Genomic DNA, 25,268 nt, shown 5'->3' with positions numbered 1-25,268 from the left:
GGAGGAAGGAAACCCATGCAAACGAACCACCTCTTTGACAGACACATTTGCCACCGACAGAGCAGTAAATGGATGACGTAGTGGGAGGAAGTGGGCGTACTTAGACAAACGATCGACCACCACGAGGATGGTGTTTACCCCCTTGGAAGATGGCAAGCCTTCCACGAAGTCCATTGACAAGTCATCCCAAACCAAGGAAGGTATGGGGAGTGGTTGTAGTACCCCCCCGGCATCTGTTGAGACATTTTTTGTTGTTGACACACGCTACAATGTTGCACATACCGCGCCACATCCTTGCGCATGCCCCTCCAATACCAGTCGGCAGCCATCCTGAGATATGTTTTGAGGTCCCCCGAATGCCCTCCAATGGGAGAATCGTGATATTCTCGCAGCAAGGTAGGAATAAAAACCGAAGAGCTGGGAATCACGTATCGACCCTTGAACAACAGCTTGTTGTCCACCAAAGAAAAGTGCACAGGAGTAATAGCACCCCCGTGGAAGTCTTGTTTAATTTTGCACAACAGAGGATCGCCTTCAATTTCACGCTCCAAGTCGGTCCAGTCCACCCCATGAGTTGATATCAGCGCACCCAATTCAACCTCTCCCACTGTCTTGCGGGATAATGCATCAGCTACCCGGTTGGCACACCCCGGCTTAAACTGTATTTCAAAATCGAACCCCATAAGTTTACTCATCCAACGTTGGAAGGCAGTACCTACTTCTCGCTGCTGAGTGAGATGACGTAAACTCTGTTGGTCTGTACGAATGAGGAAATGCCGACCCAGCAGATAATATCTCCAATTCTGAACTGCCATGCAGATGGCCATCAACTCCTTTTCGTAGATCGACTTTAATTGAGCCCGGGCACCTAACAACTTACTGTAAAAGGCAATGGGTCGGTTGTTTTGCATTAACACTGCCCCCAGACCATACCCGGATGCGTCGGTCTCAACCACAAACAACTGTTGGAAGTCCGGCATTGCCAAAACAGGGGATGTGATCATCGCCTTCTTGAGCTTTTCAAAGGCTTGAGTTGCTGCCTCAGACCACCCAAACGCATCTCTCTTGAGTTGATCAGTTAAAGGCTTGGCTATATGAGCATAGTGAAGTACGAATTTGCGGCAGTACCCTGTAAGGCCCAAAAATCCCCGTAATTTCCGGAGGTTTTTAGGAAGGGGCCATTCCACCATCGCTTGAACCTTCTCCATATCCACAGCCACCCCTTGACCAGAGATGATATGCCCCAAATATGCTACTTCCGACCTGCCAAAATCACATTTCTTCTGATTCACAAACAATTTATGAGCTGCTAGGGTGTGCAACACCAAGGTCAAATGCTCCTCATGTTCCTGGCAGAACTACTGTAGACCAATATATCGTCGAAAAATACCAAGACAAACTTGCGCAAGAATGGTTTGAAGACCTCGTTCATAAGGGATTGAAACGTTGCCGGCGCGTTTGTCAACCCAAATGGCATTACTAAAAACTCGTAATGCCCCTCATGAGTGCGAAAAGCTGTTTTGTGAGTGTCTTCGGCCTTAACCCGGATCTGGTGATACCCGGCCCTTAAGTCGAGTTTTGAAAAAAGTGTTGCCCCATGAAGCTCATCCAACAATTCATCAATCACGGGAATGGGATACTTATCGGGGACCGTTTCTTTATTGAGGGCCCGATAGTCTACACAAAACCGCCACGACCCATCTTTCTTCATCACTAATATCACCGGGCTCGAGAAAGGGCTCGTGGAAGGCTTGATGATTCCGGAAGCCAACATTTCTTTGATGAGGCGCTCTATCTCATCTTTTTGGAACTGTGGATAACGGTACGGTATTACCCCTACCGGATTACACCCTTCTCTAAGAACTATTGCATGTTCATGTTCTCTTATCGGTGGTAAGCCTTCTGGTGTAGCAAACACAGACTGAAATTGGGTAAGGACTCTCTGTAAGAAAACTGGAATTTCAGGTAAGGCTGATGAATGCGGTGTTTTCTCCTGATAATGCTCAATCTGGTTCAACTCAAGCCACAAACCTCCACCCTCTTTACATAAGGTACGTATCATGGCTTTGAGTGAGATTCGAGACCTCGCCAGTGATGGGTCACCCTTCAAAGTGAACTTGACACCCTCGATTTCAAACCCCATTGTTTGTGTTTTCCAATTGCTCTCCACTGTCCCCAACGTCTCCAGCCACTGTACACCCAAAATCACGTCCGAATTACCAAGACCCAGAGGCAGAAAATCTGTTTCCACTTCAACTCCACCATTTAAACTCAATAACACCCCTCTACAAATTCCACTACCCCTCACCGCCTGTCCATCCCCTAGAGAAACCCCAAATCCTTCCGATTCCGACACAGGAATAGCTAATTTCTCAACAGTAGCTAGTGATAAAAAATTATGGGTTGCCCCAGGGTCAATCATCACCACAACTTCACATCCAGCAATTTTTCCCAGCAATTTCATAGTTTTTGGGTTAGTCAATCCAATTACAGAATTTAAAGATACCTCAGGTTCTATTTCAGTGACCGGCAAAGAGGGTGATTCACTGCCGCCATAATCCCCGTCAACCTCGTCGCCATCAATATCCTCCATCAGAAGAACACTAAGTTCCTTTTTCCGGCACCGGTGTCCAGGCCCCCACTTCTCGTCGCATTTAAAGCACAGACCCTTTGCTCTTTTCTCCTGGAGTTCTTTGTCTGTTAACCTTCGCATCTCCCCAAAAGATTTTTGTGAGTTAAACGCAGTTTTTGGAGAGGAAATAGATCCTTGTGACTTACTCATATTGGAGGCCCAGTTTCATGCTCCACTTGGGCTGGACTGCGTTCCATAATATCCTCTAGGATTTTGAACAGGAGAATTATTATAAATTGAGTAGCTGCCTTGTTTAGAAGATGTTGGGCCTGCCCGTTTCACCCCTGCGGCCCTATTACGCTCATCAATCCTTAAAGCTAGGTCCATAGTCTGCTCCAGCGTATAAGGATTTACAGCCCGAATTTCATGTTGGATATCTTGTTTTAGCCCCTGTATAAACTCCCCCATCAGAATGCTCTCCGGCACTTGTTCCAATGGCGCTGCCTTCTCAATGAACTGTCGCCGGTATTCGAGCACGGTGGTGGTTTGGCCAGTCGCCAACCACTGCTCATACAAGGACCCTACGTTCGTGGGCCTGAACTGTTTCAGCATAAACTCCTTCATTTCCCCCCATGATGAGATTGGATGCCTTCTATTTTCCCATTGAAACCACTTAGTGCATCACCTTCCATGGATACCACTGCAGCTTCGATTTTATCATTCTCTGACAGCCGATAAAACCTAAAATACCTCTCCGCTCGGAGAATCCAACCGTCCGGATCTCCTCCGTCGAACAGCGGCATATCGAGCTTTCGATATCGCCAGTTACCACCACCACCACCACCACCACCACCTTGGCCACCTGGGTGACCCCACGACCCTCCCGGTCCTCCACCAGATCCACCCCCTTCATACACCATATTTTCCCCAAGATCATTCCCAAATTCGCCCCGATTTTGCCCCCTTCGGCCTACCATCCCCCTTTCTTCAAACCCAACATTCTCTTCCAGATTTATATTTACCTCTGGTGGTGCCGATGGTCGGGGTTAACTGGCTGTAAAGACGCTACGGTGGTGCGCATCTCACTTTGAAATTTGGCATGATCGTTTCGGATCACCGTGATCAACCCATCGAGATTCTCCTTAGTACGAGTGATTCTCCCTTCCAACTGAAATCTAGTGACCTCCTGCTCCTCTTTACTTTTCCTCAATGCCTCATCCATGCTCGCCGAGATTTGCTCAGCAATAGTGGCCTTCGCAGCTTCCATGGCGATTCCTACAGAGGTAGTAATTTGCTCGGCAATAGAGGTATGAAATTCCGTCATCTGAGCCTCTAAAATTTCCACTCGCTGGGTGGTTGTAGGTGGTGCCATGGTCTCCAGAACAGTGGCTCTGATACCACTTGTGATGAATTCAGATGGGTTTCACCACTTCACGTATTTACTCAAGCACAACAAGCAACTTCAAACAATGGCAACCAGAAAACAGAATAAGAAATAAGATTAGAGAGAAAAGAAATTGACAGAGGAAGGTTCTTGTATATAACCAGGAAGGAAAATATTCACAAGATAATGGTGAGCTTTCGAGAGGCTCCCAACTCTCCCAAGGGCCAAGTTCCTTACAAAAATCTCAATACCTTCTTCTCTCCTCCCTTCCCCTTTTTATTGTTACTCTACTGCCTTTTTGCTAACAACCTCTGACATCATAATTACAAAATATTCCTTTCAACAGAATTTGTAAACTATTCCTCATTTACCCCCTTTTTCTTACGCCTCTGATAGGGTGAGTAGTGGAGTGGTAGTTTGGTGCATCACAATAGATCTTTCCTATTCTAAGCATGTTAGGAGTCTTTCTCTTTTAGGTCTTTTAATTTTGAAAGCTAGTTTAATTTGGAGACAAAAAACCTAGTGGTTTTGAATTAGTTTGTTAGGGTTATTTTAGAGTTTTACTACAAAGCGTGATCTACGCACTAGGGTGAGCACCTGAAAGAACATGTGTTCATTTAAAGGAACATGAACATTTTTTAGCAAATTTTCTATGAAAAAAGTACATGCAGTTCAAAATCAAAGAACATGTTTAATCTTCAGTCATCAAAGAGCATAGATCATAATGAAAAGAGCACAAAATCCGTTCCAATTTATTGTGATCAATTAGTTAACAAGTTGGTTAACCAAAATCTGAAACACGAAAAAAAAAAATCATTGGCTTAGTGAAAAAGATTCAAAATCAAAGAACAGGGTGCACGATGAGCACTGTGCACTTGGATGCACCTTCTAAATTGCGGTTTTACTAGGAGTAAAAGACTTAGGGACCTCTCCTAAGCTTAGTAGGTTTATTGTTTTATTTAAGCGTATTTTTATTGTGTGATTTAGTTAGACAATTCAGAATGATTTCGTGTGTCTGCACTTGTGTTTATTTTTTAAAATTGGTGACTTCGTCTTTAAGCTTTCATACTAGTCATGTTTAATATGTGGATGATTAACTTCATTAGAAAAACTTAAACCATTCGAACCTTTAGTCCTATCTTTGGTGATTGAATTCTTTAGAGATTAAGCTAAAGCCTATCGAATTCTGCACCTTATTTGGTTTCCTTAGATTTAATATGTCACTGTCACAAAGCACAAACTTTTCCTGTCCCTCCAGTGTCACGAATCACAACCAAATATCGAGCCACCCATCCAGGCACCCAAGTTAATATTAGCACAAATGCACAATCACCAACTGGTGGAGGCCACACCTGATCCAGACCTATATTTTCAGGATGTCTTTTCCCAGATTTCCACCACCAAAAATTGCAGAACACTTTCAACCTTTTCTTTTTGGCAAGCAAGCAAAGTTTATATTAATTCCACCAGAAGGTCATTTACAAAAGCATGTTTCTTAGGGAAGGTGAAATTTCCTTCACTCACAAGAGGAGGCTTTGGCTCGACTAATATTGCTCGGGGTTGGATAATCTATCAAATGCTGATTAAAACGTTCTAAAAAGGACTCCCCTTAACCTAAGAAACTGCTAAAGCTGATAGGCTACAAGTAGCCAATACAAACCAGTGAACCCATTTACAAGATCAAACCAACTCCTATCTGTAGAAGTAATTATCTCACCCTATCCAGGGTCAAGAGTTAAGACTTTGCAAATATACATCTCACCCTATCCGGTTCATACCTCTTTGTCCACTATATATTCAAGCCAAAATGCTACCACATGTTTCAAGTTTCAACTAAAACCACCCTACCTGGTTCATTTCTTTTGTCCACTATTGTATTATAGCCAAATTGCTACCACCGGTCTCAAACAACAACTAATGATTCGTCAAATCAAAGATCTTCAGAACGTTGTTCACCTTTTAATACTTTGTTAGTGGCAGGCAACAAAATGGGCATGCTTGATGTCCATAAAAGTAATATCTCAATCTCATTGATTGCAGGACAGATTATAATGAGTCCCCCCACTTTCTTACAAAACTGTACACACTCATATCACAGATAGTGACTATCAAGTAACAACTTGATCATAAATCATCTAGAGTTTTGTCCTATGTAATCATTTTTCTGCTAAAGTGCACCCTAAATAAACCTGTACTACATAGGTACTTATGGGCTCTGGGGGCTCGGCCCCACCAATCTCTAAGTACTTAAGCCTGCAAGCCCATGTACTGGTATGTACGGAGGGGAAGAAAATATAAATTTCTCACATGCGCCAGTGGTGGCTACTGGGACCTTTAAGTCACCAAGAGGATCTCTCACCACTACCCTAAGCCTAGTATATACAATAATGTTAAGGATCCTCTGCATATTAGTTCTAGGAACAGCAGCTCAAGCTCCCTGGTTTGTTCCTGAGCAAGTCACAAGTTAGTTAGTTATAACCAGAATGTCATAAGAGCATTCTGTTATACAACTAACCAATCACATTGCAGCTGCCACATCTCACCATCCAATAGGATTCCAGCATCTCTTTAGCTTGTAATATATAAATAAAGATTGCTGTAATATTTTCAGTTATTTAATTCAATTCATTCTTCCAATTCAACTGGAGATATTTTTCTTTCTAAAAGTTCTGAGTTCTAAGATGAACTTTAGCCTTCTTGATTTTTCAGCACAATCTCAATTCATTTTCATGGTATCACAGCAGTGTTATCATCCTGCTTAAAATTCTTCCGCAATCAATCAAGATTCAATTCATTCAATCTCAAGTGAAGCTGATTCTTCATATTTCTGGATATCTGAAATTCTGTGTCCATTTAACTTTGAATTTATTAAAATTCAATTTGTAAGTTTGATTTGAATCTTTTCTTGATCTTAATGTGCTAGCATCACATTTGATTCATACCTCTTTCAAATTCTGAATTCATTCCAAATTCATAGAATTCATATCTGATTCATAGTCCAGATATCCTGATTCTTCATCTTAGCTGAAAACTCTCAATTCTGTTTTGAAATTGCTTGAATTCATTGATCAGATATTCATTCCTTGCTTCAATTGGTATTAGTATCTAGAACTCATTAAATAGAACAAATTTCTTGCCAATTTGTCCAAAATTCTTTGAAAAAGGTTGATGCGGGTGCAAAGGCACTTGTCCTACATGAGCCTATTGACTTGGTTATGGATACTCTAGGGTTCGAACTTTGAACTCAAGGGAAGAAACCAAGTATTGACGTGTGGTGACTTGGCTCATGGAAGAAGGCGTGGGAATGGATGGCAAGGAGTAAAGAAGAAGTCCTAGTTCTGTTAGGATTTGTTCTTACTTGTTACATAGAATCCTAGTTTTGTTAGGATTTGCTATGTTATTACATATATATAGTGGGTTTAATAGTTTAACTAGGATAAACATGTTAACGTTAGGCGTGTGATTATTAGATAGATTTAGCCTAATTCTTATCTTGTTAAGTTGTGTGATTATTAGATAGATTTAGCCTATATATATGTTTTGCTTGTGAGCTAAACTAATCAAACCATTGAACCCTTTTTCAGGAGTGTTAAGTGTTTAGTGTTAAACATCTTAATTCAAGGAGTGTTATTCAGAGTGTTTAGATTCTTGTTATCAAGTTTCAGGAGTGATCTTGATTCAAGAAATATCCCCTTGTTCGAAATTGTATCATTGTGTGTCGATTCTTGGATTGAACAAGTTCAAGATTCATATTCATACTTGACTATTAAGCTTCTTGGTTTAAAAATCATATCAAAGATCCGAGGGCTAGAAACAGGGTTCGAGTGTTGCTACACATTAAAGACATGATCTTTGACTACAAAGATCCATTCTTTACGTTGGAAGCTAGTAGTAGCAAGGGTTAGGAGTGTGTTTCACGTCCAAGATTCCATCTTTCACGTCCAAGAATCAATCTTGTACGTACAAGATTCAATCTTTAAGGCCAAGAAAGACGAAACAAGCATAGGAGATCACATTTTATGAAAAACACTTCCCATTTCATTTTTCTCCTACTTCACCAGTGTAACTGAATCTCGACCTCCAATTAAGTTAACCTACACCAGGCGCCAGGGGAAGGGTAAAAAGGGGAATTCAACAAGCAATCCACCTGGGCCAGCAGCAATGATTGGGGGAATGATTAAGGATTGACAGCTCATCATGAGCAGTGCCTGGTAGTGGCAGAAAAAAGGACAGAGCAGGTGGCAGGCAGAGAATTAGGCACAAGAATAATTAGAGAGAAAAATAGTACAAATCTAGTAGTATAAATAGAACTACTGTAGACTGAGAAGGGTATGAAAAATATTGGGAAAACTTAGCTGTAGTGGGAGTTTTGGAAGGCTACTCAAAAGCTTTCTCCTATCTTTGTATAGCAACCTTTTTCTTCAGTAATCAAATTCCTCTCTTTCTCTCTATTTTTGCTTGCTCCTCAAATTTTCTTACCTAATTCTACACCTATTAAACCATTCTTTCATGATGATATTTCTCCACCCTTTCATTCTCTTTTTTCTCTAACTCCCCCTACTTCCCTTTCTGATCTCTGTGATATCTCCTCCTACTTCTAGTCCTGTTCCCATTCGTCATCCACTTCCTGCCAGAAGATCCAGCAGGTCTCACATTCCACCTAAACATCTTCAAGAATTTGTTTGTTGTCCCACTACTTCTTCTTCTTGTAACTTAGTTGCTCTTTCATGTGCTCACTGCTCCCCTTTCCAACTTCGGCATATATGATGAACATGAGTCTTATTACCAAGCTTCTCACTATCCACATTGGGTTAAAGCTATGGACAAGGAGCTCACTGCTTGATATGATTACTAAACCAATAAGCTTAATAATCAAGTTGAATAAGAATCTTGAAGAGATTAACTCCAAGAACTCGAACAAAACCATTGATATTAGTCGAACAAGAACAAGGATATTTTTTGATTCAAGATCACTCCTAAAACTTCAATACAAGAATCTAAACACTCTTAAAATCACTCCTGAAATTAAGACGTTTAACACTAAAAACTCAAAACTCCTGAAAAGTCTTCAATGGTTCGATTAGTTAGCTCACAAGCAAACAATAATCAAGAAGTATGTTTAAAACACAAAGCAAAACTAAGTATTATTAATGAATGGAACACCCATTATATAGGCTACAACTTCGACTAAGATAAACATAAAACTAGGATAAGAATTAAACTAACAACAAGATAAGAATTAAGCTAATCCTATCCTCTAATCACACGCCTATTATAACATGATCATCACATGTTTATCCTAATTAACTATAAAATCTATCTACTAGATATAATATCATAGCAATCCTAATAGAACTAGGATTCTATGTGGCAAGCAAGAACAAATCCTAACAGAACTATGACTCTTCTTTACTCCATCCCCACGCCATCTTCCATGAGCCATGTCACCACACATGCCAAGACTTGATTCTTTCCCTTGAGTTCAAACCCTAGAGTATCCATGATCAAGTCAATAGGCTCATGTAGAACAAGTGCATTTGTCCACATCATTCTCCCCCTCCACAAAACAATTTGCCCTCAAATTATCATCATCATAGTAAGGAGACAAATCACCCACATTAAAGGTAGCACTTACATTCCCAAACTCATCAGGTAAGTCTATCTTGTAAGCACTATCTCCAATGACTCCAATTACCTCAAATGGACCATCCGCTCGAGGCATTAGCTTGTTCTTCCTTTTGCTAAGGAACCTTTGCTTCTTCAAATGTATCCACACAAGATCACCAACTCTGAATCTATGTTGTTTGCTCCCTTTGTTAGCTCTTGTCTTGTATTGGATGTTCATCTTCTCAATCCTAACCTTTACTTGTTCACAAGTCTTGTTGAATGCTTCCAACCTCTTCTTTGCATCCGTATGTATATCATGCTTAGGCATAGCAACAAAATCAATAGGAAGCAAAGGGTTAACACCATACACTACCTCGAATGAAGAATGAGATGTAGTAGATGAGTGTGCCCTATTATAAGCAAACTCTGCATGGGCAGGCTTGATGTCCCAATCCTTTTGTGTCTTACTTACCAAGCCTCTTAATAAAGACCCCAAAGTTCGATTGGTGACCTCAGTTTGGCCATCAGTTTGAGGATGATGACTAGTACTAAAGAGCAACTTAGTACCAACCATGCGCCACAAACACCTCCAAAAGTAACTTAGGAATTTAGAATCCCTATCAATACAATGCTCCTTGGTATACCATGTAGTCTAATGATCTCTCGAAAGTAAAATTTAGCTACATGTGTTGCATCATCAGTCTTATGCATAGGAACAAAGTGTGCCATCTTAGGAAAACGATCCACAACCACCATTATGGCATCTTTACCCCTTTGAGTACGAGGCAACCCTACTATGAAATCCATGCGCACACTGTCCCAAAGTTGGTTAGGCACTGGTAAAGGTGTATAGAGACCCTTATGAAAGGTACTCTTGGCCTTTTGACAAGTAGCACAATGTGTAACCACGGAGTGAACATCTTTGATCATGTGTGGCCAATAGAAATTCTCTTGAAGAGCATCCAAAATCTTTTCCACTCCAAAATGACCAGCCACACCTCCACTATGCACTTCCCTTACTAGTATGCCTCTCACGCCACACTTAGGCACACACAACTTGTTTCCTTTAAATAGAAACCCTCATGAACTACATATAGACCCTCTGGATGAGCTAGCTACTCCCCAAAATCAGATCTTCTTTATATAACTCTTTCAAATGTTCAAACCCTAACACTTGTGCATCCACAATTGTCAGTAAGTAGAAACGTCTAGATAATGCATCTGCCACCACATTTGCCTTACCTTTCTTGTACTTTGAAGAAAATGTGAAATATTGGAGAAACTCCACCCACATGTCTATGATTGATCTTTTGTTGTCCATGGATATACTTCAAGGCTTCATGATCAGAATGAAGTATGAAAGGTTTTGGTCTCAAGTATTGTGACCAATGATCCAAGGCACGTGCAATAGCATAGAATTCTCTATCATAGTTAGAGTAATTGAGCTTAGCACCACTCTTCTTACTAAAATATGAAAGTGGACGTTTCTCTTGTAAGAGAACAGCACTAGTCCCTACTCCACTGGCATCACACTCCACCTCAAACAACTTGTGAAAATCTGGAAGTGCTAAAACAGGAGCACAACAAAGCTTACCTTTGACATCTAAGGCTTGTTGTGCTGAGGAAATCCAAGTAAACTCTCCTTTCTTCAATAGCTCTGTGATAGGTGCCATGATAGAAGAAAAGTTTCGAATAAACCTCCTGTAAAATGATGCTAGTCCATGAAAGCTTCTACACTCAAAGACATTCTTAGGTGCTAACCAAGAAGAAATAGCCGTCACCTTCTCAGGATCAACATGAACTCCTTGTGACACAATATACCCTAAAAACGCTACTTTAGGTACTGGAAACTCACACTTCTCCATCTTACCATAGAGTTGGTGCTCTCTAAGCTTCATGAATAAGCTACGCAAGTTCAACAAGTGTTCCTCCACATTTTGGCTATAGATATGTATATCATCTATGTAAACAACCACAAACTTGTTAAGGAACGGACGAAGTACCTCATTCATCAAGCTCATGAAAGAGCTTGGCGCATTGCATAAGGCAAATGGCATCACCATCCACTCATACAATCCCTGCTTGGTCTTGAATGTTGTTTTCCACTCATCACCTTCTCTGATCCTCATTTGGTGGTAGCCACTTCGAAGATCAATCTTAGAAAAGATTGATGCCCCATGTAACTTATCCAACATATCTTCCAATCTAGGCATAGGAAACCTTTACTTGACTGTAATGTTGTTCACTGCTCTACTATCTATGCACATCCTCCATGTGTCATCTTTCTTAGGAACTAGTAAAGCTGGCACAACACATGGACTCATGATCTCCCTTAAACAGCCCTTTTCAATTAGGTCCTCAATTTGGCGTTGCAATTCCCTAGATGCCACTGGATCACACTTATAAGCAGGCTTGTTAGGCAAAGGGGCGCCAGGTACAAGGTCTATAGCATGTTCTATGCCTCTCAAGGGTCGTAGTTCCTCTAGAAAGACATCCTCAAACTCTTTCATCAAGGCTTCGAGCTTCTCATTGCTAGTAGTCTTGACACTTGTGGCAGCATGTCTACAAGGATACAGCACAACCTTCTTCCTCCACCTCTTGTTCGAACTCCCTTGAAGATAGAAAGTAACTTGGTGTCTTAGGTGGTTGCTTTGGCGCCACTGAATGAGGAGCTAAGGAATGCAAACATACCCTCTTAGAACCAACCAACACAGAGTACACATTAGAGTCCCCCTCATGGATGACCTTTTTATCAAACTGCAATGGTCTTCCAAGCAAGAAATGACATGCACTCATAGGCAATACATCACCCCATAACTCATCCTTATAACCCCTATAGAGAATGAAATCAAAGCTTGTTTCTTTACTCTCATGCCAGTGCTATCATCTAGCAAACTCAACTTGTATGGCTTAGGGTGTGCCCTTGTAGCTAAGTTTAGCTTTGACACTACCTCAGATACAATAACATTAGTGCAAGAACCACTATCTATTATACCATTACATATATAGTCACCTACCTTGCATCTAGTGTGGAAAAGATTTTTCCATTTGCTCCATGCTAGGTGTATGGTCAACATGTAAGGTGTGCCTCTTGACCCCTACTAGCCTTGCATCATCCTCAGCAAAAGCATCCTCCTCCTCTTCTTCCCCTAAGTTTGCTCTTCTTCAGGGACGAACTAATAGACATCCTCCTCTTCTTGCAAAGCTAGGTATTGTCTCATGGTGAGGACTCTTTTGTTAGGACAATTGCTTGCTATGTGTCTCCTTCCTTGACACTTGAAGCACTTTCTCATCTCTTCAAATTTCTCCTTTGGAACGACGACTTTAGGCTTCTCAACTCTTGTGTCTTCTTTAGGTGGGGTGAGGTTCTTAGCCTCTTAGGTCCTTCATACCACTTTGAGTAGGAAGCTAGCCTTGGCCTTAGCATTAGTATCATACTTAGGAGTGTAATAACTCTTAGGCTTCTCTTCCTTCTCATGTTCTTCAAACTTCTTAGCCAACTTTGTCACATCCTCAAAGGTGTGATAAGTGGATACTTCCACCTTCTTGGTAATGTGGCGGTTCAAGCCTTTGATGTATCTTGCAATCTTCCATTGTTCTTTCTCCTCTATGTCAAATATAAGCCCTAGCTTGTCAAATTCCATGGTGTACTCATGTACACTAAGCGTGTCTTGGCTTATAGTAGAGAGTCTTATGAACTATTTTTGTTCATAGTCACTAGGCAAGAACTTCTCTTTAAGCTTGAACTTTCAACTTTGCCCAACTACACAACTTTTCTTTACCTTTCTTGGCTCGTTGTGCCTTGAAGCTTTCAAGCCAAATTCCAGCATATTTCGTGAGTCTTATGGAGGCAATCCTGAATCTTTTCTTGTCATCAAAGCCTCTATAATCACATACCTTCTCAAGTTGTCGAATCCACTGTAACAAGTCTTCTCGATTGTTATCTCCATTATAGTCATCCAACTTTAAGCCACGATCATCATTGTATGTAGTCTTGGATGATCTTTCTTCACGTTCTGCCAACTCTTCCTCTGAATTGGCACCTATGAAGTTGGCACTATTCCGATCAAGCTTCTTTTGTATGATGGTTGCAATGGCATCCATGCGTGCCTCCAACCTATTCATGTTACTACCAATCCCATTGATTGTGGTAGTATTCTCATTGAGTCGACTCTGTGATTCAGTTTGCGACTTTGCAAGTGTTTGCATAGCTTTGGCAAGCTTGTCCATCTCGGACTACATGGTTATGTGTTCTTCTATGCTTGTTATAACTTTCTTGATCTTAAAGAATGAATCTTAGACGTGAAAGATGAAATCTTGGACGTGAAAGATTGATTCTTGGATGTAAAAACCACTCTTAATCTTGTTATTACTACCTTGTGACGTAAAGATTGCATCTTGGTAGAAAAAGATCAAGTCTTGAACAAGCAGCAATGTTTGAACCTTGTTGATAGCCCTTGGATCTTTGTTGATCAAAGAGAATCCTATCTATCCTCTCCTCCCTGGAAAACTGATACCACTTGATATGATTACTAAACCAATAAGCTCAACAATCAAGTTGAATAAGAATCTTGAAGAGATTAACTCCAAGAACTCGAACAAAACCACTGATATTAGTCGAACAAGAACAAGGATATTTCTTGATTCAAGATCACTAAACGCTCTTAAAATCACTCCTGAAATTAAGATGTTTAGCACTAAAACTCCTGAAAAGTCTTTAATGGTTTGATTAGTTAGCTCACAAGCAAACAATAATCAAGAAGTATGTTTAAAACACAAAGCAAAACTAAGTATTATTAATGAATGGAACGCCCTTTATATGGCTACAACTTCGACTAAGATAAACATAAAACTAGGATAAGAATTAAACTAACAACAAGATAAGAATTAAGCTAATCCTATCCTCTAATCACATGCCTATTATAACATGATCATCACATGTTTATCCTAATTAACTACAAAATCTATCTACTAGATATAATATCATAGCAATCCTAACAGAACTACGATTCTATGTAGCAAGCAAGAACATATCCTAACAGAACTATGACTCTTCTTTACTCCATCCCCACGCCATGTCACCACACATGCCAAGACTTGATTCTTTCCCTTGAGTTCAAACCCTAGAGTATCCATGATCAAGTCAATAGGCTCAGGTAGAACAAGTGTCTTTGCATCCACATCAAAACATGGCAATTAGCCCCTCTCCCCAAGGGCAAGAAACATATTGGTTCAAAATGGGTGTTCAAGGTGAAACTTCAAAATAATGGTTCTTTGGAAAGATACGAACTAGATTAGTAGCTATGGTATACAATGAAACAGAGGGTATTGACTATCAAGAGAAATTCTATCCTGTCCATTAAAATGTCAATTGTTAGATGCCTAATTGCTAGCTGCTTCACAAGGATGGGATCTCTGTGAAGTTAACATTAATAATGTTTTTTCCATGTAGATTATTTTTTTCCAGAGATTTGGTTGAAGAAGTTTACATCATTCATGAGTAAATGTTTGCAAAACACAAGTAAATGAAAAATAATCAAAAAGAAAAACTTTAAGTCAAGCTAATCTGCATAAATTTGCTCCCTCAACCCTCCACTACACCTTATCCAAAGGAATATTTTCTTCGATCCCAAATAGACTCATATCACTATCAATCACCCTCATCCAAGTTTTCTTAGGTCTTTCCCTTCCCTCAAAATCCTCGACCAATCCTAATATATACATATCTATATATTTTTTTCAAAAGCAAGAAAAATGAAACAAAGAACAAAATTAAAATCCAGCATAAATTAAGGCAAAAAAAAAGCTTCAATACATCACAAAAGCACATGTTAGGAAATGCCATAAGGCGAAACAAATTACATCACTAGCTCCCATAAAGTAACCAAAAAAGACTTCCAACTAGGGAAAATTCTATCATTCATCTCTAGCAAAAACACCCACAAGGTAATAAGCTTGATTTGTAAAGAACATTGAACAAATTTGCCCTACTGGGTTGAAAACCCATCATGAATCCTTCGCTTCTCTTAGTGGTCACTTTAACTATTTTCCGGCCTCTCGGTTCATTAATGTACGTTTTGTATTTGTTATTAAAGCTATTACTAACATTATTATTGCTTTAGGCTAATATCTTGATTCAAATCTTTTTCCTCTACATATATTCACCCTTTTTGATGATAGAAAAAAAAAAAAGATATTCTTGTTCGGTTTTTTTACCACAAAATTAATATATGTATAAACTAAGAAACATACATGTTCGATTAAAATAAATGTCTTATGGTCCATACTTGTTCTCAATATTCCATACTTCTGGAAATGCATGACGCATCTGCACAGTTAATGATAAGATGTCAACACAATGGAAATATAAAAAAATGAGATTGGAAAAAGGACAAGAAAGAAATAAAAGGCTGCAGAAAAGGTAAGATCACCAAAATTCAATTCTATTCAGGAAAATCAAGTTAATTCAGAAAAATGATTTCAACAAAACGAAAAGTTCAGCAAAAAATTAGTTTCAACGAAATTAGTAAAATATAGCAATAAGTAATATAAATTCAAAAAGACAAGTTAAGCTGAGCAAATTTAAATCAAGTGCAACATGAAAAAACGAGCGATGAGAACAAGGCGCAAGATGAGCACCAAAAGGAACAAAAGAACAAACAATTAAACCAATATTGATACATTATACTATATGTAGGTCAAAATTCATCTTTCTTTTAGGAGCATAATAGCATAATGCCACTCTTAGCAATAATCAGTAATAGTCAAAATGAACAATTGGGAACTTCAAATTCAAAATAAAGCTACATCTATTTTTGACAGAACAACTGGAAAAGAATCTATTTCCAGCCTCCAAAAAATTGGGAGTGAAGCACAAAATGTTCACTTACAGAAAGAGACTGAGGATCTCCTCCACTTGTACCCGCGACAAAAGGATCAATTAGATAATCAACAAACTGCAGCGAAGTATAATTATCAGCAACATTACAATTTACCACTAAAGCAGAAATACTATGGTAAACCATTACCTCTTTCCCAAAATGTCGCTCAAAAAACTCACCCACACTACAGATAAACAGACCATTATGTTAATCAACCAGGTCATGTAATCACAGTCAAACAGAAAAAGAGTTACACAAGTCCTTTAAACTTAATCAAGCATTCAACTTGATGCTATATTTCAACCCCACTTCAAGAGAGGGTAAATGTAGCGAAAACTCCTCTCCATTATATTTGAACAGGCAAGACCACCAACAGTCTTTGTGCCTTTTAGTTCTAAATGCATGCTCACCTCCTGGAACGAAAATTAAGGCGAGGTAACACATGTCTTGACATTACCTTTCCTGAGCATGCTCATCAGAAATCTTAGAAGCATAGCGTTTTCTCCAAAGGAATGGCTCCAACATAAGTTGTAGCTGAGGAAGAAGCAATAACTGTTTGTCAACATATTCTTGCAGCTCAAAAAAAAATGCAAATTATATTGGAGCTCCAGTATACGGGTTATACAAATGGGAAAGTGTGTTACTATTTCTTCCTTTTCCCAAATTTCTCAGAAAACGTGACCCACCCTAAAAAGTAAATACACAAAGAAACACAAAGGTGTGTTTCTATCTCCTTGGTCCCTCCTTTTCTCCCAATCTCCTAGACAGCTAGACACTCTAACAACACACAATTCACTGCTTATGAAAAAGTTAAGTTGAAATCAATTTACGGTGCAAAGAGTCATACTATTAGTCAGGGATATAAGTGGCTAAGTGGAACTGCAGGAAAGGTCCCTTGCTCTCACTGTGTTTGGAACAAACTGAATGTTCCAAAATATTCTTTCATTGCTTGCATGATGGCATTGAATAAACTGAAAACCAGGGAATTGTTAGCTAAAGCTGGGATTTGTTCTGATACCGTGCAGGCAAGAGGAGAAAAAGGTGCAGCATTTATACTTCAGATGTATTTATAGTCATAATGTTGTGAGGCTTTCGCTAGTTGGATTGGGGTTCAATCCTGTGCACACGACTGTATCTTCACTAGCTATAAGAGATGGGCTAAGACACATAAAAGGAGGTATAAGAAACAGGTTTGCATTGCTGTGCTTGCTGCTCTGGCGTACAACTTCCGGAAAGCCAGGAATAAGGCTATATGGTCTGAGTTGGTTATTCATCCATAGGTCATTATTAAACTAATTAAAACTGATGTGCTTCTGTGAATTATAAAAATATCTTGTAAATGGACCAATATTGATGTAAACTGGGTACAGAAACTTAGGAGTAGGATATAATATAACTGTCTCTGGTTGGGTGTAGGATTTTTTCGGTGGTATTTCTAGATTCTGACATGGCTGCTGTGGTGGTGTACATACTGTTTTTTGGTAAATGCAATATACTTACCTTTTGCTAAAAAAATAAAAAAAAAATAAGAAGAAGGTGAAGAATTCAATAAACTCTCAGCATCAAGTATGTCTTAACATAAAACGACCTTAGATTGCGCTGAAAGGATATTGCTCTTGAGAAGTGCAATGGGATTCGAAGGTATCTGCACAGAATAAGAGGCAAATGTCATAAGATACAGAGAAGAAAGGATGTAAAATAGAGAGAACTTGCCTCCTGCATCACCATGTTTCCAGGCTCCAGAGTTGAAAGATCTTAAAAGAGGTCAAAAGTAAAACAAGCAAACTTACCAGCACAGGACGACCGTCTCTCGCAATGTATCTTTTGTTTTGTGCAATTGGCTATGACAGAGTTAGCAATCAGACAAACTTGGAAAGTTAGCCACGAAACTGAATCAGAAAGCAACATGAAGATGAAGCCATCTAGAAAGAAAAGGCAATTACAATCTTTCGAAATAAAGTATGTGCCATTCAGATAATGAAAGACTTACAAACTGCTGCTTCTCACGAAGCCCAAGATCATCGAGTAAACTCGTGACCTCCGCTTCACTCTCTATCTGCAAGCACAGTGGGTGAGACATGTTGATGACCATAACCACCACAGTACAAAAAAAATCCAGAAATTAATTGTGCGCTAAAGTGCAAGACCTGCAATAATCAAAAACATTACCATAGTATTTGCCCCCTCATCCCAAATCAAACCATCCTTTGCAACAGTTTTGAGTTTTCCTCCAGCTCTAGTATCAGCTTCAAACAATGTCACACTCAAGCCATGGGACTTTAGCTTATATGCGGCAGCAAGTCCACTACAATGTCACAAAACATTATGGCAAATGAATAAATGCTACGTACAACAAACATTGAAAAGCACTCCCATTGTTCTTTTTTGTTCTTTCTACTTCCTTTCTCATGATCTCCAGAAAAAAACCTTTTACCATAATTTTCTCTTATTATACTCCTCCCCTTCCATGTAAATTGCAACACATAGAGTTTTATGCTTCCCGGTGCACAACTTTGACCTTTGATAAGTACATAATTATAAAAAAAAAAAATCCCCTCAAAAAAAAATTATAAAAAAATTGATCTTTTGAAAGTATATATCGAGAAAAATCTAACAAGATCCTGCATGACTCTACTCTATTTTTCCTTGTGTGTCAATAGATGGTCAAAGGAGCATGTGTAAACAGCGTAAAAGTCTAGACATTGCATTATTTATGGAAAAGATGAGGTATTTTATAATAAATGAGGAAATTTTGGAAAAAACTACCTCATGAAATACACTTATTGCGAGAAACTAAATGATAAAAAAAAAATGAGACGATACCTTGTAAAAAAAAAAATGGACAAAACTACCTCATGAAATACCTTGTAAAAAAATTTTGACCCAAAAAGGTATCAGTGCCCTAATACCAGTAGGTTGACTATGCTTTCTGATGTTGATCTGCACATGCCTTACACGTGATTTTAGTTTACCCTTTTTTTTCTTATTGTCCCTCTTCCCTGCTCCTTTTTCCTCTCATTTGAACTCAATTCTTCTTCATCAAGGACTTCAACCCTACAATAACCTTCCAAGTTCCACCTCCCAACAATGATTATTATGGCTATCCTCCACCATCTCCAAACTTTTTTAACCTTCCTAATTGTCTAGCTGCAGGAAGCTTCTTCAATTCTGGAGGCGATACAAATGGATCGGGCACTCAGACAAATGGAGATACCAAGGTTGGAAATAAAAAATATAAATTCGGGGGTGGTGAAGTACTGAAATTGATAAAATTGGTGGAAATCATGGTAATCAAGGTGGGCAGCAAATTATCGTGAATATAAATACATTGTATGATTGTATATCATCCAAGGCCTAGTAGCTAAATACCACTACAAAATACTTCCTCCGTTTCACCATAAGTGAAACATAGAGAAAGTGGGGAGTTACCAAGGAATTTAGAGAGAGAAAGTTTGGACCACAATAAAGTAGAGTGAAGAAGTATTGAAGTTGTGATCCCCTCTTACTTTTTGGTGGTATATTTGTAATAAGAGTGAACTTTTCTTACCATTTGGAGCTTGGTTTCACTTATTGTGATTATTCCAAATAAGAAAAGTGTTTCACTTATTGTGAAACGGAGGAAGTATGATATAAAATAAAGCTTCATGAGCCATTTAACATGTAGGGTATAATATAATTACGAGTGTGTTGAGGTATGAACTATGAAGATGTGCTACAATCAGTTGGCCTACATCAGCGACAAATTAATTTGCACTCATTTGAGGAAGATTATGGCAAAGCATAGTAAGGAAGGGAAAGAAGAGAAGAGGAAGGAATGGGTCTCTAAACATTGTATATGGAATACGAGGGAAATGAAGAATAAAAAAGAGCAAAGTTAGAATTACATGCAAGGCAAGTGTTGGTCAACATTGGAAACATAGTCAACCTATCGGAATCCGAATACTGCTACCAATATGCCTCAAAAAATATTTATTCCCTCCGTCCAAATTAATCTCAACACTTGGTTGAACGTGTATTTTAAGGATATAAGTTGTGTGGTTATCAAACGTTATTTTATTAAAAAGCAGATGTGATAGGACTAGTAAGGAACTTTTTATTGGATAGAGATAGTTGAGTATTTTTGTTAAAAGAGATAGAGTAAGGAACTCACGTAAAACTAATAAGTATAATAAAAGTGGGATCATACCAAAGATGGAAGCGTACAAACTAATCTGGGACAAACCAGAAAGGAAAGACTTCATAATATTTTGGATTTGAGGGAGTAGAAAATTATCAATAAGATAGTTTTGCACTTCACATTTTTTTATTAGGAAATTTCTCGCAAAAATCGTATTTATAAAGTAGTTTCTCGCAAATGTTCCACTAAAATACTATAATGTACTTTTAGAAGAGTACATTTTTACACAATTTAGTCAATAATAATTCTATAATATATTTTAGGGTTTTTTGTCAAATACTACTTTATAAAACATGAAATTTCTGAGAAAGCACCTTATATAAGTTTTTTTGCAAAAAAAAACCTTGAACAAAAACATTTTTTGGGAGAACAAACCTTATGCGGATTCCAAACTTTGACCCAAGGTTCCCGCATTTACCATTTCGTATGCAAGACACATGACTTTTTAAACCCAACAAAATTCATGACACGGTCAATGCCAAAACCTTGGGTCAATGATCGAAATTGGCATAAGGTTTGTTCTCACGATAATAATTTTGTTTAAGGTTTGTTTTCGCAAAAAAAAATATATAAGGTGGTTTCTCACAAATTTCATGTTATATAAGCATGTTTTAGACAAAAAAATCCTATAGTTTACTTTAATGGATATTAAAGGTTAAAGTTTATAAAGTTTGACCAGACAAGTCAAGGTAGGAAGAACCAAAAACCAATTGGAAGAATTATATCTGCTGTTAATGTGGCAATCCAGATATTCTTTCGATCCCAAAAATTTCTGTGCTTCTCTACAATTGATCCTAATACTATTAATAGTAATAGACAATCCCAATATAATTCCAACAATATATATGGAAAATTGGAAATTAGGACCATGATTTGATAGAAAATTGTACTGCGTTCGTTGGACTGAAGGGAGTTACAAGTTTCACATAGAATTCCCAAATGACTCAAAAACTCTGCAAGAGACGAAAATTTACCTAACACCAGCACCAACAACAGCAATCCTTTTAGCAGAAGCTGAAACCCCACACACACACACACAATATTCAGTATGCAAAGGTCGGAAAAACAAAAAAGGCTGAAATGAGCAAAATATAACGCAAACAAGACAAATTTGCTTGAGTTGTGATTCGAATGTTTGACTTACTGGGTTTACCCGGCTCAGACACTTTGGCCATTAATGGGTTCTTCCTCGGAAATGCCTGCGATAGTTGAAGATGAGTTGAGACTCCTGAGAGGTGAGAATCGTATAGCATTACCATTTACCATGCGACGAGTGGAAATTCCGAAATTGCAACGGACAGTCAATTTGCTACATTCGATGGAATAGGAGTAACTTTTTTTGAAAATTTGAGAGAAACTAGTCAATTACAAATCGATTTTTTTGCCCAAACCTATCTAATATAAAAAATAAAAAAAAAGCTAAATGTATTTTTAAGGACCGCCTATAAGAAGCTAAAAATGAAAAAAATAAATATTAATTGATCATTTATTACATAAATTAATGCAAATTTTTGTAATAAATTGATAACTAATTTTCATTTTAAGTATTGTATTTATGTCTTATATGCAGCCCTAGGGCTGCATATAGCATAAATCATAAAAATATATAATAAATATTCATGTCACCAAGTAACCCTAACATTTGGAGAAATACACCAGATTAGGAGTGATAATGAGTCTGACAAGGTCGCGAGCAGCTCGGGCTCGGCTCGGACAAAGCTCCGCTCGTTGAAGCTCGGCTCGCGACTTACACGAGCCGAGCTAGGCAAAGCTCACGAACAGCTCGATTATTATTTTATAGTAAAAAAAATATTTTATATTAAAAAATATTTTATATTAAAAAAATGTTTATGTATTAAAAAATTATTTATATATATTAAAATTATAGTAAGCCGAGCCTGAGCCTAGTCGAGCTCACGAGCCGAGCCTAAACGAGCTCACAAGCCAAGCTCGAGCCGTAAATTCTAATCACGAGCTCGAGCTGAGCCAAGCCTATGAAAAGTTAAACGAGCTCGAGCCGAGCCCAGTGCTTTTCGGGCTCGACTCGCTCGATAAGCACCCATAGCACTAGGCTCGGCTCGCTTGATAAGCACCCCTACACCAAATACCCTCGTTGTTTGAGAAATACACCAAATACAACAAGTACCCCTTAGGGATGCATATAGCATAAATCCTAAACATATATAATACACGTTCATTTCACCAGGTACCCCTAATATTTAGAGAAATACACCAGATACCCTCATTGTTTGAGAAATGCACCAAGTGACCCTGAAGTTCCATTAATTTGCAACAAATGTTATTAATGATGAATGACATTAGGTTGTCGTTAGTGCATCTTTTTATGCACCGTACGTACATACCCTTCAAGTTTAACCTAAATGCACGAAAATGCATATAACGGCTAGTTTTTGAATTTTTACTTTGGGCATAACTTCTTATCCGAAAACCTAATATGATTGATTCTTGTGCCTAAAGTGGATTTACATGCTCAATGATTTCATCATGTCAGAATGGAAAGGAACCAAATTCAAATTTTTCATACCCGTTATGCCCTACTTTGAACTCGAAAAGTATTTTGGATATAATTTATTGTAAAATAAATATGGTTGATTCTTGTGCCTCAAGTATTTATTTATGCATGCTCAACAACTTGCGCCTTGGTTGATTCTTTTTATGCATGCGCAAAGGGCTGGTTCGGGTGTTCAAGTGGTCGCACGAGGCTAAGCGTGTGATGTTCGAGTGGTGTTGTTCGTCGAAGTTTGAGTGGTGCCTGCTCGCACGTGGGTCAGTCGCGCGTCCGCCAATAGTGGTGGTCGTCGGTGGTGCTCGTATACTTTGATGAAAAAAAAAAATTCATTAGAATAAATTGTACGTCCAATCTTTCTACTATATAAGATTTCCATATGATGATTAGAATAAATTGTAATGATTAAATTATTGTATTATAGAAGACTATTCTATTATAAAAAAATTGGAAGAAAAATAATTCGGATCCGGTTCGGAGTCGGATGGTCGGATTTTAAGTCGGGTCGGATTCAAATTTTCAGAGTCGGATGTCGGGGTCGGAGTCGGACTCAGATTTAAAATCTGACTTTCTGTAGGGTCGGAGTCGAATTAATCTGGTCCAAGTCCGACCCGTTGCCATTCCTACACACGGCCGCATGCGACGCACTTTGTCTTGGGCTTATTTAAAAATACCCATATGCATCGCACACTTGGGCAAGTCTGACGCACATTGTTGGATCATTTGCTTCGCGTTCTCTAGACAGTCCGACGCAAATGACCTTTTTGCGTCATATCTTTGCTAACATTCGACGCAATCATTTGTTTCTGAACATTTGCGTCAGTCTTTCTTTTATCCGGCGCAAATAGGGAGACACAAATTATCATTTTTCTAATAGTGTTGGGAAGCCTAAGAATTTTGGGATCATTTCCGCAACGTAAGTGAAGAAGTTAGTAAAAAAGGGGTGCGAGTTGTTCTTTAGTAGTGCGCGAGATGTGAGCATAGAGGTTGAATTGAAGATTGAGGATGTACCGATCATGAATGAGTTTATGGATGATTTTCCAAGCGAGATTTCTGGTATGCCGCCTAATAAAGTCGTTGAGTTCATCATAGACTGAGTTCCTGGTACTGCACCTATTTCTAAGGCAACGTATAGAATGCACCTCCTGAGATGAGCGAGTTGAAGACGCAATTGCAAGAACTATTGGAGAAGCACAATATTAGGCTTAGTGCGTCATCTTAGGGAGCTCCTGTGTTATTTGTGAACAAGAAAGATGGAAGTATGAGATTGTGCATTGACTATAGGGAGTTCAACAATGTGACCATTAAGAACAAGTATCCTTTGCCTATGATACATGACCTATTCGATCAGTTGAATAGAGTAAGTTTATTTTCAAAGATCGATTTGCATTCGGGATATCACTAATGGAAGGTAACAGATAAGGATATACATAAGGCTGCGTTTAGGACGTGTTATGGTCATTATGAGTTTACAGTGATGTCGTTTGGATTGACCATTGCTCCAGCTATATTTATGGACTTGATGAATAGGGTATTCCACGAGTGTTTGGATAAGTTCATTGTAGTGTTCATTGATGATAGTTTGATCTATTCAAAGAGTGAAGAAGTGCATAATGAGCATTATAGTGTTGGAGATGTTTAGGAGGAACCAATTATATGCAAAGTTCTCTAAATGTGAGTTTGGATGGGAGAAAGTATCATTTTTGGGTCATTATCTATCTAAAGAAGGAGTTTCTGTGGACGCTGCGAAGATTCAACTTGTTAGTGAGTGGCTTACATCGAAAAATGTGTCGGATATAAGGACTTTTCTGGGATTAGTTGGCTATTATAGAAGATTTGTGATAGATTTCTCGAAAATAGCAAGGCTGATGACCAATCTAATGAAGAAAGAGTAAAAGTTTGAGTGGAGTGAGAATTGCGAGGAAGCCTTTCAGACTTTGAAGGAGCACCCTACCTCCGAACCCGTTTTAAAACTACCTGATGAAAATGAAGGATTCGTGGTGTATAGTGATGCTTTGAAGAATGGATTGGAGTATGTTCTGTAGCAAAATGGAAAGGTGATCGCGTATGTAATGGGTTGGGAACGTTTATTCTATTAATTCACATGAGGGATTAATAAA

The 25,268-nt window shown here is 38.7% G+C and overlaps 2 protein-coding genes across 4 annotated transcripts in view; both read right to left on the bottom strand.

Annotated features, from left to right (window-relative positions):
* The window catches only part of LOC104906253 (protoporphyrinogen oxidase 2), a 44,552-nt gene extending 22,513 nt beyond the window's left edge, over nt 1-22,039 (bottom strand). The window contains exons 1-10 of one of the 3 annotated variants that reach the window (XM_048638664.2): nt 21,766-22,039; nt 21,596-21,635; nt 18,614-18,749; nt 18,435-18,500; nt 18,235-18,285; nt 18,033-18,089; nt 16,902-16,978; nt 16,592-16,628; nt 16,454-16,519; nt 15,851-15,891 (exon numbers count right to left, since the gene is read on the bottom strand). In XM_048638664.2, the coding sequence (XP_048494621.1) occupies nt 15,851-15,891; nt 16,454-16,519; nt 16,592-16,628; nt 16,902-16,978; nt 18,033-18,089; nt 18,235-18,285; nt 18,435-18,500; nt 18,614-18,749; nt 21,596-21,635; nt 21,766-21,880 (686 nt within the window). In that variant the 5' untranslated portion in view covers nt 21,881-22,039. Of the gene's footprint in view, nt 1-15,850; nt 15,892-16,453; nt 16,520-16,591; nt 16,629-16,901; nt 16,979-18,032; nt 18,090-18,234; nt 18,286-18,434; nt 18,501-18,613; nt 18,750-19,308; nt 19,530-21,595; nt 21,636-21,765 lie in introns of those variants that run through there. The other 2 variants (XM_010694988.4, XM_048638665.2) reach the window with 2 other exon arrangements.
* On the bottom strand, nt 1,331-2,782 carry LOC130590343 (uncharacterized). Its single transcript, XM_057392533.1, has one exon. It carries the CDS (start codon nt 2,780-2,782, stop codon nt 1,331-1,333), a length of 1,452 nt encoding a protein of 483 aa, XP_057248516.1.
* Nucleotides 22,040-25,268: the final 3,229 nt, after the last annotated feature.

This window comes from Beta vulgaris, chromosome 2, assembly GCF_026745355.1.
Source record: "Beta vulgaris subsp. vulgaris cultivar EL10 chromosome 2, EL10.2, whole genome shotgun sequence".
Lineage (NCBI taxonomy): Eukaryota > Viridiplantae > Streptophyta > Magnoliopsida > Caryophyllales > Amaranthaceae > Beta > Beta vulgaris.
The sequence above is the reverse complement of the archived record's forward strand: the minus strand, read 5'-3'. Positions and strand labels throughout refer to the sequence as shown.

What these genes read in the sequence shown, in the direction of transcription:
- LOC130590343 (XM_057392533.1), bottom strand. Translation starts at nt 2,782, where the DNA reads ATGAGTAAGTCACAAGGATCTATTTCCTCTCCAAAAACTGCGTTTAAC.